We start from the raw sequence: 14,208 nt of genomic DNA on the forward strand, positions 1-14,208 counted from the left end.
ATCGGCCCCCACCACCGATGGACGGCGGCAATCGGTCGCCGCCGTCATCTGCTCCCCCTCCCCTTCCTATCGCTCGCTCCCTCCCACCTTCCGATCCCCCCCGGGACCTCCGATCGTGCTCCCGGTGTCCCGCCGTGGCTCCCGGCGTCCGGATCATGGGTGCCGCCATCTTGCAAAATGGAGGGCGCATGCGCAGTGCACCTACCATTGTACAAGATGGCAGCGCCCATGAATTTGCCGGTTGCCCGTTCATTTTTCATTTTGATCACTGTGATACACTCTCACAGTGATCAAAATGAAAAAAAAAGTAAATACACCCCCCTTTTATCACCCCCATAGCCAGGCGCAAATAATAAAATAAAAAAAATATTTTTTTTTCCATTTAGGGTTGGAATTAGGGTTGGAATTAGGGTTAGGGTTGGAATTGGGGTTAGGGTTGGAATTAGGGTTACAGATAGGGTTAGAAATAGGGTTAGGGCTAGAATTAGGGTTAGGGCTAGAATTAGGGTTAGGGCTAGAATTAGGGTTACGGTTGGAATTAGGGTTAGGGTTGGAATTAGGGTTAGGGTTGGAATTGGGGTTAGGGCTGGAATTAGGGTTAGGGCTGGAATTAGGGTTGGGGGTGGGTTGGGATTAGGGTTAGGCTTGTAGTTAGGGTTAGAGTTGGGATTAGGGGTGTGTTGGGGTTAGAGTTGTGGTTAGGGTTATTATTAGGGTTGGGTTAGGGGTGTGTTGGGGTTACAGTTGGAGTTAGAATTGAGGGGTTTCCACTGTTTAGGCACACTACGGGGTCTCCGAACGCGACATGGCGCCACGATTTATTCCAGCCAATTTTGCGTTCAAAATGTCAAACAGCACTCTCTCCATTCCGAGCCCCGACGTGTGCCCAAACAGTGGTTTACCCCCACATATGGGGTATCGGCGTACTCAGGAAAAATTGCACAAAAACTTTGGGAGTCTAATTTCTCCTGTTACCCTTGGGAAAATAAAAAATTGGGGGCTAAAAAAATGATTTTTGTGAAAAAAAAATGATTTTTTTTGTTTTCACGGCTCTGAGTTATAAACTTCGGTGAAGCACTTGGGGGTTCAAAGTGCTCATCAAACATCTAGATAAGTTCCTTGGGGGGTCTAGTTTCCAAAATGGGGTCACTTGTGGGGGGTTTCCACTGTTTAGGCACATCAGGGGCTTTGCAAACGTAACATGACGCCCGCAGGCCATTCCATCAAGTCGGTATTTCAAAACGTCACTACTTCCCTTCCGAGCCCCGATGTGTGCCCAAACAGTGGTCCCCCCCACATATGGGGTACCAGCGTACTCAGGACAAACTGGACAACAACTTTTGGGGTCAAATTTCTCCTGTTACTATTGTGAAAATAAAAAATAGCGGGCTAAAAAAATCATTTTTTGAGGGAAAAAAAAATATTTTTATTTTCACAGCTCTGCGTTATACACTTCTGTAAAGCACCTGGGGGTTCAAAGTGCTCACTATTTTTCTAGATAACTTCCTTAGGGGGTCTAGTTTCCAAAATGGGGTGATATGTGGGGGAGCTGCAAAGTGTAGGCAGACAGGGCCTCTCCAAACACGACATGGTGTCCGGTAACGATTGGAGCTAATTTTCCATTCAAAAAGTCAAATGGCGCTCCTTCCCTTCTGAGCCCTGCCGTGTGCCCAAACAGTGGTTCCCCCCCACATATGGGGTGCCAGCCTACTCGGGACAAACTGAACAGCAACTTTAGGGGTCCAATTTATCCTGTTACCCTTGTGAAAATAAAAAATAGCGGGCTAAAAAATCATTTTTGAGGAAAAAAAATGATTTTTTATTTTCATGGCTCTGCGTTTATAAACTTCTGTGAAGCACTTGGGGGTTCAAAGTGCTCACTACACATCTAGATAAGCTCCTTGGGGGGTCTAGTTTCCAAATTGGGTCACTTGTGGGGGGTTTCTTCTGTTTAGGCACATCAGGGGCTCTGCAAATGCAACATGATGCCCGCAGAAACATCCCATCAGTCTGCATTCCAAAATCGCGCTCCTTCCCTTCTGAGCTCTCCCATGCGCCCAAACAGTGGTTTCCCCTGACATATGGGGTATCGGTGTACTCAGCACAAATTACACAACAACTTTTGTGGTCCAATTTCTCCTATTAGCCTTGTGAAAATAAAAAATAGCGGGCTAAAAAATCATTTTTGAGGAAAAAAAATTATTTTTTTATTTTCACTGCTCTGCGTCATAAACTTCTGTGAAGCACTTGGGGGTTTAAAGTCCTCACCATACATCTAGATAAGTTCCTTGGGTGGTCTAGTTTCCAAAATGGGATCACTTGTGGGGGAGCTCCAATGTTTAGGCACACAGGGGCTCTCCAAACACGACATGGTGTCCACTAACGATTGGAGCTAATTTTCCATTCAAAAAGTCAAATGGTGCTCCTTCCCTTCGGGACCCTGCCGTGTGCCCAAACAGTGGTTTATGACCACATATGAGGTATCTGTGCACTCAGGAGAAATTGCCCAACAAATTTTAGGATCCATTTGATCCCATTGCCCATGTGAAAATGAAAAAACTAAGGCTAAAAGAAAATTTATGTGAAAAAAAAAAAGTCCTTTTTTTTCTTTACGGATCAATTTGTGAAGCACCTGGCGGTTCAAAGTGCTCACTATGCATCTAATTTAGTTCCTTGGAGGGTCTAGTTTCCAAAATGGGGTCACTTGTGGGGGAGCTCCAATGTTTAGGCGCACAGGGACTCTCCAAACGCGACATGGCAACCACTAAATATTCCAGCATATTTTCCATTCAAAAAGTCAAATGGCGCTCCTTCCCTTCTGAGCCCTGCCGTGCGCCCAAACAGTGGTTTATGACCACATATGAGGTATCGGTGTACTCAGGAGAAATTGCCCAACAAATTTTAGGATCCATTTTATCCTGTTGCCCATGTGAAAAATGAAAAAATTAATGCTAAAAGAAAATTTTTATTGGAAAAATTAAAATGTTCATTTTTTCCTTCCACATTGCTTTAGTTGCTGTGAAGCACCTGAAGGGTTAATAATCTTCTTGAATGTAGTTTTGAGTAGCTTGAGGGGTGCAGTTTTTAGAATGGTGTCACTTTTGGGTATTTTCTGCCATATAGACCCCTCAAAGTGACTTAAAATGTGAGGTGGTCCCTAAATAAAATGGTTTTGTAAATTTTGTTGTAAAAATGAGAAATCGCTGGTCAACTTTTAACCCTTATAACTTCCCAACAAAAAAAAATTTTGTTTCCAAAATTGTGCTGATGTAAAGTAGACATGTGGGAAATGTTATTTATTAACTATTTTGTGTCACATAACTCTTTGGTTTAATGGATTAAAAATTCAAAATGTGAAAATTGCAAAATTTTCAAAATTTTAGCCAAATTTCCATTTTTTTCACAAATAAATGCAAACATTATTGACCTAAGTTTGCCACTAACATGAAGCCAAATATGTCACGAAAAAAACAATCTCAGAATCGCTAGGATCCGTTGGAGCGTTCCTGAGTTATTACCTCATAAAGGGACACTGGTCAATATTGCCAAAAATGGCCAGGTCATTAAGGTCAAAATAGGCTGGGTCATGAAGGGGTTAAAACGGTGACAAAGTGAAAAGTGCAGATGTCCACTATTTTGGGGCCCTGCTTGTCACCAGATATGTGGCACGTAGATGTAGGGCTGTGTTTGGTAGCTTGGAGATTCCTATAGCTGGTGATGTGGTTATGACCCCATGTTTTGTAAAGAAGTGAAAATCTAAAACTTTTGTGGATTTTTGTGGATTTTTTAGGCATTGCTCAGGAATATGGAGGCATTATCAGACATGGGGCAAAACTTCTGTTTGCCTTTGCAGAGGCTACTGTTCCCAAGATTACCATTATTACCAGAAAGGTAAGATGAGAAGGTGTGCAGGATAATTTGTTGTGGCAGATTTACTAATCATGTAGAATAGGTAGGCCAATATTTAGACTTCACAGCTTTTAAATACATGCCAAACTTATCATCATACTGGCTCTTGCTGAATGATGAAATGAGACACGTCTTTGAATTTATACCCCTGGGTTTTGTACGGTTTGCACCCAAATTTGCTTTGCCTCTTTGCAGCTGACTGAAAAGCTGCAATATTAAAAAAGCTCTCCTCCTATCAAAATTTTTATCCTCCTTGTATATTGCAAGCACCATATTATATAGCACTGTGTACTTACAATTTCTCATTTTGCCTTTCTACCCCAATAATTCTTCTCTTTTCCATATGGTCTATAACATCATGTGATTAAACACTAACTAGCTGAATCCTAAGCTCTAAGTAGAAACAGGAGGTCAATTTTGTCTGCACAAGTCATGAAAGTCATGAGTCACTACAAAAGTCAATGGTGCGGGGAGTAACGGAGCAGCTGGGTCAGGAGTTGAAGAGGGAAATGATAAAACAAGAGATTTCCTGTTTCTGTATAGTGCAGAGAAAAGAGAATTAGCTGGGTAGAAAGGCAAAATGAGCAATTGTAAGTACACTGCTGTATAATGTGATTGCAGTGTATTAAGAGGACAGAAATTTTGATGGGAGGAGGAGGGCTTCTTTAAACAACCGTGTTGTAGACACACAAGTCTAAAGCTGGTTACCCCTTTCTTTTACACTAATCCCTCTTAATTTATTTTCACTAAATTACACACACAGTTGTAATACTTGCTGAACGCTATGTTTCCTGGTTTCCAGCGCTGCTTCGGTCCTCTTCTGGCTCACATGACCTGAAATCAGACTGGCTTAGGCCGGTTTCACATTAGCGTATTTTAGCGCAGCGCATCGTGCGCATCCATGTGCATGCGCCACACGCCCCTATGTTTAACATGGCGAGCGCATGGTCTAGCGTTTGCACGCGAACGTAAGTGTTTTCGTGCGCATGCGGTTTTTGTAATGTGCGCCTAGGCGAGCCCGACTCAACCTGTTGCATTTTTGGGTCCGTCCAACGGCGTAAAAAAAAGCATGCGCACGGAATGCGCAAAAATAACACATTGCAGTCTATGGGAACGCAGGCATGCGCATGGACATGCGCACGCCTGTGTTTGAAATCGCATGCGTTTTAAGAGTTAACATGGATACAAACTGGTTAAAACGCATGCAAAATGCATGATGAGTTTTTTGCATGCATTGCTATTGCGCACGAAGTGCAGCGCTAAAAAACGCTAATGTGAAACTAGCCTTACACAGAGGTTTGTGTGTGGACTAGAAGTCCTTTTCTCAGTGTTAAGGGGGTTTTACACATAGCGATATCGCTAGCAATATCGCTAAAGCATCACCGATTTGGTGACGCTATGTGTGATACTTGCCTCCGACCGGCTCACCCGCTGTTTGTCGTTGATTGCGCAGCTCCATTTCTCGTCGGAAGAAAAAGGCTACCATTCTGTTCCGCCAGGTTATTCAGTAGTATGTGCATCTTGACAATGCTGATGTAATCGAGACGCTGGATGAGGGAGCAGCCATATGGTGCGGTTTCAGGAACAGCCTAAGGCTGCGTTCACACGCCGCGTTTTTTTGGGGGGTTTTGTGGCGTTTTTTAACTCGCGATTTTGCCGCGAAAATGCAAAAAAACAGCATCCCATGCAATCCTATGGGATTCCGCAATGCTATGCTAATGCTGCGAATTTTCCTGTGGTAGAATCGCATTGCGGAAAAATACGCAGCATGCTCAATTTGCGGAATTGCGGCGATCCCGCACCCATAGGATTGCATTGTTCCGCTTACTTCCCGCATGTGGCTGTGAAAAGTAAGCAGAACATTTGCGGATGATACCCATGGTCCGGAGGAGAGGAGACTGTCCTCCGGGCTCTGGGTACCATATCCCTGTAAAAAATAGAATAAAAAATGGTGTTATATTCACCTTTCGGCGTCCCGCACAGCCTTCCCGGGCCTCAGCGACGCTTCCGTTCCCAGTAATGCCTTGCGAGACCTTTGATGACGTTGCAGTCTTGTGATAATGTAGCGGTCCCTATACCTCGCGAGACCGCGACGTCGTCAAAGGTCTCGCAAGGCCTTACTGGGAACGGAAGCGTCGCTGAAGCCCGGGAAGGCTGCGCGGGATGCCGAAAGGTGAATATAACACCATTTTTTTTATTTTTTTCTATTATTTTTAACATATCTTTTACTATTGATGCCGCATAGGCAGCCTCAATAGTAAAAAGTTGGTCACACTTGTCAAACACTGACGAGTGTGACCAACCTGTCAATCAGTTCTCCAAGCGATGCTACAGATCGCTTGGAAAACGCTAGCATTCTGAAAGCTAATTACGCTTGCAAATCGCTATTTTTTCCGCGGGAAAATTGCGGGAATTTAAAATGCGATTTTCCCGCGGAATGGAATTCCGGAATTCTCGCGGTAACTTCCGCAAGAGTTCCGCTACGTGTGCACATAGCCTAAGGCCAGATGTGGCCTGTGGGCCGCAATTAGTATAGGTCTGGCCTAGATGAACAGCAGGTGCATTTACTTCTGGCTATTTTTTTTAGTGAACAAACTTTTTTAGGAACTCTGCCAATCACCCAGATAACACTTATTATCACACTTATAACACTGACAAGCTGGCATAATTTTTTAAGTTTAACCAGAACCAGCAATGCCAAGAATGACAGTCTATGCCCTAAAGGGATTGTTAAGCATCCGTTGATCTGCCCATATGTAGCCGATGACATTCGGTAATGGCCACGGGTCATGCAGTGTAAAAAAAAATCTTGAAGGTCCAGCATTTTCCTTGATCCTCTGTTGTGCTAACTTCTCTCTATCGGGTGATTTCAGGCTTATGGTGGTGCCTATGATGTAATGAGCTCAAAGCATCTTCGAGGGGACGTTAACTATGCCTGGCCAACTGCAGAAGTCGCTGTTATGGGAGCAAAGGTAGGACCTAAACCCAATGTATGCTCTTTCACAGCACCTTTTTTCTCCTTCGCCTCATTGGGGGGGACAGGACCGTGGGTGTATGCTGCTGCCACTAGGAGGCTGACACTAAGTGAATACAAGAAAGATTAGCTCCTCCTCTGCAGTATACACCCTCACGCTGGCTCCAGACGAACCAGTCCATGCTTAGTGTCTAGTAGGAGCATGGGTCTGATATTCAGACCGCATTTTTTTACTTTTTATTTTGTATTCTTAATTTTTTCTCCGGCATTACAAGGGGCGACAGATCTTCTCAGGGCTCCAATCTCTCCAAACCATCAACAGACGAGAACGTGGAGTGTCGCCTCCACGTATCCCCTCCTGGACCGACTGACTATGGCATGCCTGAGCTTTTTTTTAGGGATGATTGGTCCCTTCAGGACACTGCTCTCCCCGCACCAGCAACAGATGGGAACATGAAGTGTCATCTCCATGTACCCCCTTCTGCAGCCAAGCTTTTTATGCCGGACCATCAGCCCTGTTCCATCCAGGATGTCCAGAGGCACTTACTGGAGTCTGTGCAGCCCCCACTGCATCACCACTGATAAACAGCGGTGATGGAAGGAGATGGACAGTCTCTCTCCACCTGGTGGATGGAGGGTTCCTGCACTGTCCATGCTACAGCAGCTGAGGTGTAGCAAAGAAGCTGGACCTAAACCCAATGTATCCTCTTTCACTGCACCTATTTTATACTTCTCCAGACAATCCTACTTCCAGATGTCACCAATAATCTGAAGGCTGCTTCATGAGATAAAATAACCTTAACCCCAGTGTTTAGTGGGGACTGCCCTGTAAAGTTGTTTTCTTTATCGCTTCATTGGGGGACACAGATTACCATGGGTGTATGCTGCTGCTGCTAGGTGGCTGACACTATGCAAAAACAAGAAAATTAGCTCCTCCCCGGCAGTATACACACCGACAGGCACCAAGTACCTCAGTTTGTGCTTAGTGTCTGTAGGAGGCGGACCGGGATCTTCCCAGATCCGCATCTAACCATTTTCTTTTAGGTTTTGTGTGTGTGTATTAATCTTTTCCCATTTATTTTTCAGATTCTACACCGGGAAACAGGGGGTAAATGTTCACCTTGCTTTCCCATATCATGCGGCTGAGCGAGCAATGTGGTGTTACCCACATCGCAACTCTCAGGACCGCAGGCAGGACCCTTTCCCGATCACCCTCGGTTGCTACGGGCTGACTTCAGGTGGCGGGTCCTAGCCAATTCCCCTCTTCACTCCTCTCCCGGGACAGGGCTGAGAGGAAGACGGCGGTCACCGGCGGTGACTATCCCTTGCTGGCAGAAAAGTTTGGCGCACTCTTCAGACATAGTGCGGGGCAGAGGACATTCATTCCCAGCGGCCCCCCCTCATCGCGGGCCCCTGTGGTCACCCTCTTCAGGAAGAATGTGGACGTTAGGTAAGCAGCCTAAATGGCGACCATCATTCCAATGCAAGCTCCTTACAGCCTGGTAGCAGAGTCTCCTTTGAATTTCCCGCCCATTCTCCGCAGCCGCGCGCCTTTCAGCTCCCACGCCGGGTGCCCTTCTCTGAAGCAGCAGGCAGCGGTGCCTCCCTCCCTTACCACCCTCATCCACCGCGGCGTCATGGGCTCATCGCGCCAGGATCAGGGCTCCGGGGGCAGAAACCTGCGCTGATTTTACTTTCACTTTCTCTTCTGCTCCGGTGCACGCCCACTGCAGAGCGCTCGTTTTGTTGGCGCCATTCCTCAGCCCATCACAGGGCTACTTTCTGTTCATGGATCCTCTCTCTCCTTATGACCCGCCCCCTCCCCCGTAGGTCACCACCAATCACGCAGCGCTGCCGCCCATCTCTAAGGTCCTGCGCCTCTCTGATTCCTCGTGTGAGACACGCCAGGGATCTCAGCTTGGGGGACACTTCTGCTGTTCTGCTGCGCATCAGATAACGGTGCTGGTGATGGTATGCTCTTATTTTTGTCTGAGCCCCTAATTTTAGCTCCCGCGGCAGTACTCCCTGTTCAGATACTGGCCGCAGTGATTCTGCAGTCTTCGCATATGTCCATCCCTGCAGGGGCTCCTTACCTTAGACCCACCGCTACCCACTACGCCTGCGCGCGCTGCAAAAAGAAGTGGGCGTCAGGTCAGTCGTCTCCCTTCGGCCCGTCCTGCAGTTCTTCCGCGATGTCTGCCCCACCGGAGCACCCCGAGTCCCGGGAGGAGTGAACTTCCCCTCCTCCAGAGTGGGCTGTTGCAATGTCTCAGTCGGTTTCTGACCTGACTAAAGTCTCTCAGTCCCTGGTCCAGGTCTTAGAACGACTTCCGCAACTATCTTCAGCCACCTGTGCTCCGACCGCCTCTCACGGTGAGTCGTCTGCACCTGACCGTGACCTCCACAGGGACAGGCCGGGTAGGATTTCTAGGAAGCGCGTTCTTTCTAGCTCGTCTTCCAGCTCGCAAGGTCTGTCCGCTCCACCCAGGCTGCTTTCCTAGTCTCCCTCGTCAGAAGACGAACTTAGGTCAGACAATGACTCTCAATCAGGATCTGACTCAGACGCAGATAACATGTCCAAGACTCAGGACAGGGTCGATAGTCTCATATCGGGCATTTACAAAACGCTCGACATGAAGGAAGATAAAGCTCCTCTTCAGGACGGCTCCGTCCCCTTTAAACGAGCGAAACCTCCCTCCCGAATCTTTCCTAATCACAAAGAGTTCGAGACCACTTTATCCAAACACTGGGAGCACCCTGAGAAGCGCTTCTCAGGCCGTAGGTCCTTAGACGTCCTGTATCCATTCGATGCGGACCTTCTTACAAAATGGATGAAAGCTCCCGAAGTGGACCCACCAGTTTCCCGTCTATCCTCTAAGATGGTTCTATCCCTTCCGGACGGGGCATCCCTTAAAGATCCAACAGACAGGCAAATAGAATCTCTGGCTAAATCAATTGTTGAAGCATCCGGCGCCTCTTTTCTGCCCTATTTTTGCTTCTGGCTGGGTGGCAAAAGTAATTTCAGCTTGGGCAAAAATTCTTCGCAGGGGCATCCTGTCGTCTGCCCCTCAGGACGAGTTGGCAGATCTGGCAGAGACCAAATTAATCATGCGGGTAAATACCTTTTGGCCGCCTCCTTAGATGCGGCCGGGTGTGTAGCAAGAGCTAACAGCAACATAGTAGCTATACGCCGTATCCTTTGGTTTGAAGTCTTGGAGTGCGGATACCACATCCAAGAAGTCGCTCACTAACCTGGCATTTCACGGCTCTAGACTCTTTGGCGCCAAGCTGGATCAGATAATCTCCGATGCCACAGGTGGTAAAAGTACCTCTCTTCCCCAGTCTCGGCCTAGACGTTTTTTTCAACAGAAAGGCTCCTCGGCCGTTTAGGTCCTTTCGTCCCTTCCCTTCAGCAGAAGGATCATCCCAGCAGGACCGGCCCTCTGTCTTCAGAGATCGCAGAAAACCATCGTATAAACCCGCTCCCCGCTGGAGATCAAGAGGCCAACCCTCCAGGTCCTCAGGCTCCCGTTCCGGTAGATTTTCCTCCAATTGACGGGTCACCCCCACCTGGAAATTCTTCCAGGGTGGGAGGCAGACTTTCCTCTTTCAGGGACGCATGGCTGTCTATTGTCGACGACGCTTGGGTCAGGGAAATCATCATGTCCGGATACAAAATCGAATTTTCTTCCCCCCCAAAAAGGCGCTTCTTCCTGTCGCGATCCCCAAGACAGCGGTCCCAGATTCCAGGGTTTCTTCAAGCCGTTTCCTCCCTTCTTTCCGCCGGAGTTAGCGTTCTCGTTCCTTCAAACGAATGGTTTTCAGGGTTCTACTCGAATCTTATCATAGTTCCCAAAAAAGACGGCTCCCTTCGTCCAATCTTGGACCTCAAGTTGCTCATCCGCCACGTAAGAATCCTCCACTTCAAGATGGAGTCCCTGCGCTTGGTGATAGCCTCAATGGAACCCAGGGAGTGTCTCAGCTCTGTGGACATAGAGGATGCATATCTTCACATCCCTGTGTGTTTGCAACATCAGAGATATCTCCGCTTTGCGATTCAGGAGAACCACTATCAGTTCACGGCCCTCCCCTTCGGCCTAGCTTCCGCTCTCCGGGTATTTACAAAGGAGATGGCAACAGTCATGGCTATTCTTCGCTCCAGGGGGATTCTCATCATCCCTTATCTGGACGACCTCTTCATCAAGGGCTCGTCCCGCCAAGACTGTCTGCAGAGACTTCGGATAATCCTGGATACTCTTGGCCACCTTGGATGGATAGTCAACAAAGAGAAGTCTATCCTGCACCCTACTCAGCGTCTGACCTTTCTGGGCATGGAATTCGACACGAATTGAGCCCGGGTGTTTCTTCCGAAGGACAAATTTTCAGCTCTTTGCAAGGGAATTCAATCTCTAAAACGCTCAGAGCCCATTCCCCTTTGGTCCTGCATGAGGATCCTGGGGAAGATGATAGCTTCCATGGAAGCAGTGCCTTTCACACAATTTCACACTCGCCTTCTCCAGCTGTTCCTCCTTTCAGTCTGGGACAAGACCTCACTTTCTCTGGACCGTCCCATTCTCCTTCCACTCAGAGTACGGCAATTGCTGACTTGGTGGACATTGCCGGCATCAGTTCTCCAGGGATGGTCCTTTCTTCCGCCTCAGTGGCAAGTCATCACCACCGATGCCAGTCTCCTAGGATGGGGGGCGGTTTTCCATCGGAAAACGGCCTAAGGGTGCTGGAACGCCCAGGAGACTCTTCTTCCCATCAACCTTCTGGAAATCAGAGTAATCTTTCTTGCTCTCCTCTGTTGGCAGCCTCTCCTCGTAGGCAAACCAGTCCGCATTCAATCAGACAACGCCACGGCTGTGGCGTACATAAACCACCAGGGCAGTACTCACAGCAGGCAGGTAATGTCAGAAGTGGCAAAGATACTGCGTTGGGCAGAGCGTCACGTTCCGGCGATTTCCGCCGTTCACATTCCAGGGGTGGAAAATTGGGAAGCCAAGGTCTAGCGTCAGGCGAATGGTCCCTCCACCCCACGGTCTTCAATCAGATATGCCAGTGTTGGGGCATCCCGGACGTTGACCTCATGGCATCTCGGATGAACAACAAAGTTCCTCTCTTCGTAGCCAGGTTAAGGGATCCTCTAGCCATCGGTTGCGACGCCCTGGTAATTCCGTGGTCCCAGTTCCGACTGCCTTACCTGTTTCCTCCCCTTGCCCTGATCCCAAGGGTGGTCAAAAAGATAAAGTCAGAAGGCATCCCAGTAATTCTGGTGGCTCCAGACTGGCCAAGACACCCTTGGTACGCGGAGTTGGTGAATATGCTCGCGGACGTCCCCTGGAGGCGTCCAGATCTTCTCTCAAGGCCCCCTTTACCACCAGAATTCTCTAGAGTTTAACAGCATGGCCGTTGAGGCTGTGATTCTGAGAGAATCAGGTTTTTCCAGCCGGGTCATTCAAACCATGATCAGAGCTATTTAGCCAGCCTCCTCCCACATTTACCATAGGTACTGAAAGGCTTTTTTCCGTTGGTGCGACGATAACGATGTTTTTCCATTGTCATTCTCCATTCCATCCATACTTGGTTTTCTCCAGTACGGTTTGGATGCGGGCCTGTCCCTCAGTATCCTCAAAGGCCAAGTATCTGCTCTGGCGATTCTCTTCCTGAAGGATCTGGCCTCCTTACCGAAGGTGAAGACCTTTCTCCAAGTAGTCGCCCATGTGGCTCCTCCTCATCATTCTCCAATAGATCCGTTGGATCTCAGTTTCGTTCTTGGCGCTCTCCATAAGGCGCCGTTCGAACCTATCCAGGACATTCCTCTGTCCCTTCTTTCATGGAAGGTGGCTTTTCTAATCGCCATTACATCCATCAGGAGAGTTTCAGAGCTGGCGGCTTTATCTTGTCGTTCCCCGTACCTAATCCTCCACCAGGATAAGGTCGTTCTCAGGCCAATTCCCTCCTTCCTTCCTAAAGTGGTATCCCCGTTCCACATTAACGAGGCTATCGTTCTTCCCTCGTTTTGTCCTGCGCCTGCTCACCCTCTGGAAAAGTCGCTACACAAACTGGATGTAGTGAGAGACTTGCGTGTCTACCTTGCCAGGACCGCTTCGTTTCGCCAATCCGATTCCCTGCTTGTCATCTCTGAAGGTCGCCGGAAAGGGCTTCTGGCATCAAAATCCACAATCGCTCTCTGGATTCGTTCTACCTTTCTGGAAGCCTACTGACTTCAGGAAAAACGGCTCCCTCCGGGAGTGAGAGCCCACTCCACCCGGGCTGTAGAGGCTTCTTGGGCTGTGCGACACCAGGCTTCGGCTTTGCAACTTTGCAGAGCCGCGACCTGGTCATCTTTGCACACCTTAGCGAGGTTCTACAGGGTTCATACCCAGGCCTCGTCTGATGCAGCTTTTGGTAGGAAGGTTCTGCAGGCGGCGGTAGCACATCGGCCGACCTAAGCCCTTCCTTCTTTCGTTCCTTTATGGCTGTTGCCACCCTCGGGACTGCTTTGGAACGTCCCATGGTAATCTGTGTCCCCCAATGAAGCGATAAAAAAGAGGGATTTTGGGTTCTTCCCGTAAAATCTTTCTTGGAGCCTTCATTGGGGGACACAGCACCCTCCCTGTTTAAGTTGTACCGTGTTGGGTCTTCGAGTCCCCTGTTTGGTTGGTACATACGTTGAGAGTTTTTTGGTTGCTTCTCCTACTGCTTTCTCACCAACTGAGGTACTTGGTGCCTGTCGGTGGGTGTATACTGCCGGGGAGGAGCTAATTTTCTTGTTTTTGCATAGTGTCAGCCTCCTAGCAGCAGCAGCATACACCCATGGTAATCTGTGTCCCCCAATGAAGGCTCCAAGAAAGAGATTTTACGGTAAGAACCCAAAATCCCTCTTTCTCTGATGAAGCCCTAACTGTTGGGGACATGTACAAGAATCCATGTCGGGAGAAGAAAAGGTGAGCGCCTCAATGAGTCTTGTCATTGCAACAAAAATGCACCCTGCGACCATTCATTTGTGGGGTCTTTTTATCCATGAAGGGGGATTACTGAACAAGAACACTGCCATCAATAGTGTTCATGGCATGAATGGGGTCTAAACATTTTCAAAGAGCATCTTCTTCCAACAAACCAGAAGAAATTTAGCGATGATGATAAAATGTTTTTAACCTCCATGATAGAGCTTCTTATCAAAAGACAAAAGTGATAACTAAGTGCAGTGTCGGGCTGGGGTACCAAGGGCCCACCAGTAACATTGACTTTGGGGGCCCATTTTTCACCTGCATACAAATATTAGTGTGGTTAATGAATGATGAGATGCTGCTTTTTTCTGT

The 14,208-nt window shown here is 48.0% G+C and overlaps 1 protein-coding gene across 2 annotated transcripts in view; it reads left to right on the top strand.

Moving 5' to 3' along the window:
- The window catches only part of PCCB (propionyl-CoA carboxylase subunit beta), a 76,076-nt gene that overhangs the window by 42,946 nt on the left and 18,922 nt on the right, over positions 1–14,208 (top strand). For both annotated transcript variants that reach the window (XM_073576497.1, XM_073576496.1), the window contains exons 12-13: positions 3,791–3,891; positions 6,783–6,881. In XM_073576497.1, the coding sequence (XP_073432598.1) occupies positions 3,791–3,891; positions 6,783–6,881 (200 nt within the window). The remainder of the gene's footprint in view (positions 1–3,790; positions 3,892–6,782; positions 6,882–14,208) is intronic.

This window comes from Dendrobates tinctorius, unplaced genomic scaffold, assembly GCF_039654945.1.
Source record: "Dendrobates tinctorius isolate UK_male_01 unplaced genomic scaffold, ASM3965494v1 ptg000049l, whole genome shotgun sequence".
Classification (NCBI taxonomy): Eukaryota; Metazoa; Chordata; class Amphibia; order Anura; family Dendrobatidae; genus Dendrobates; species Dendrobates tinctorius.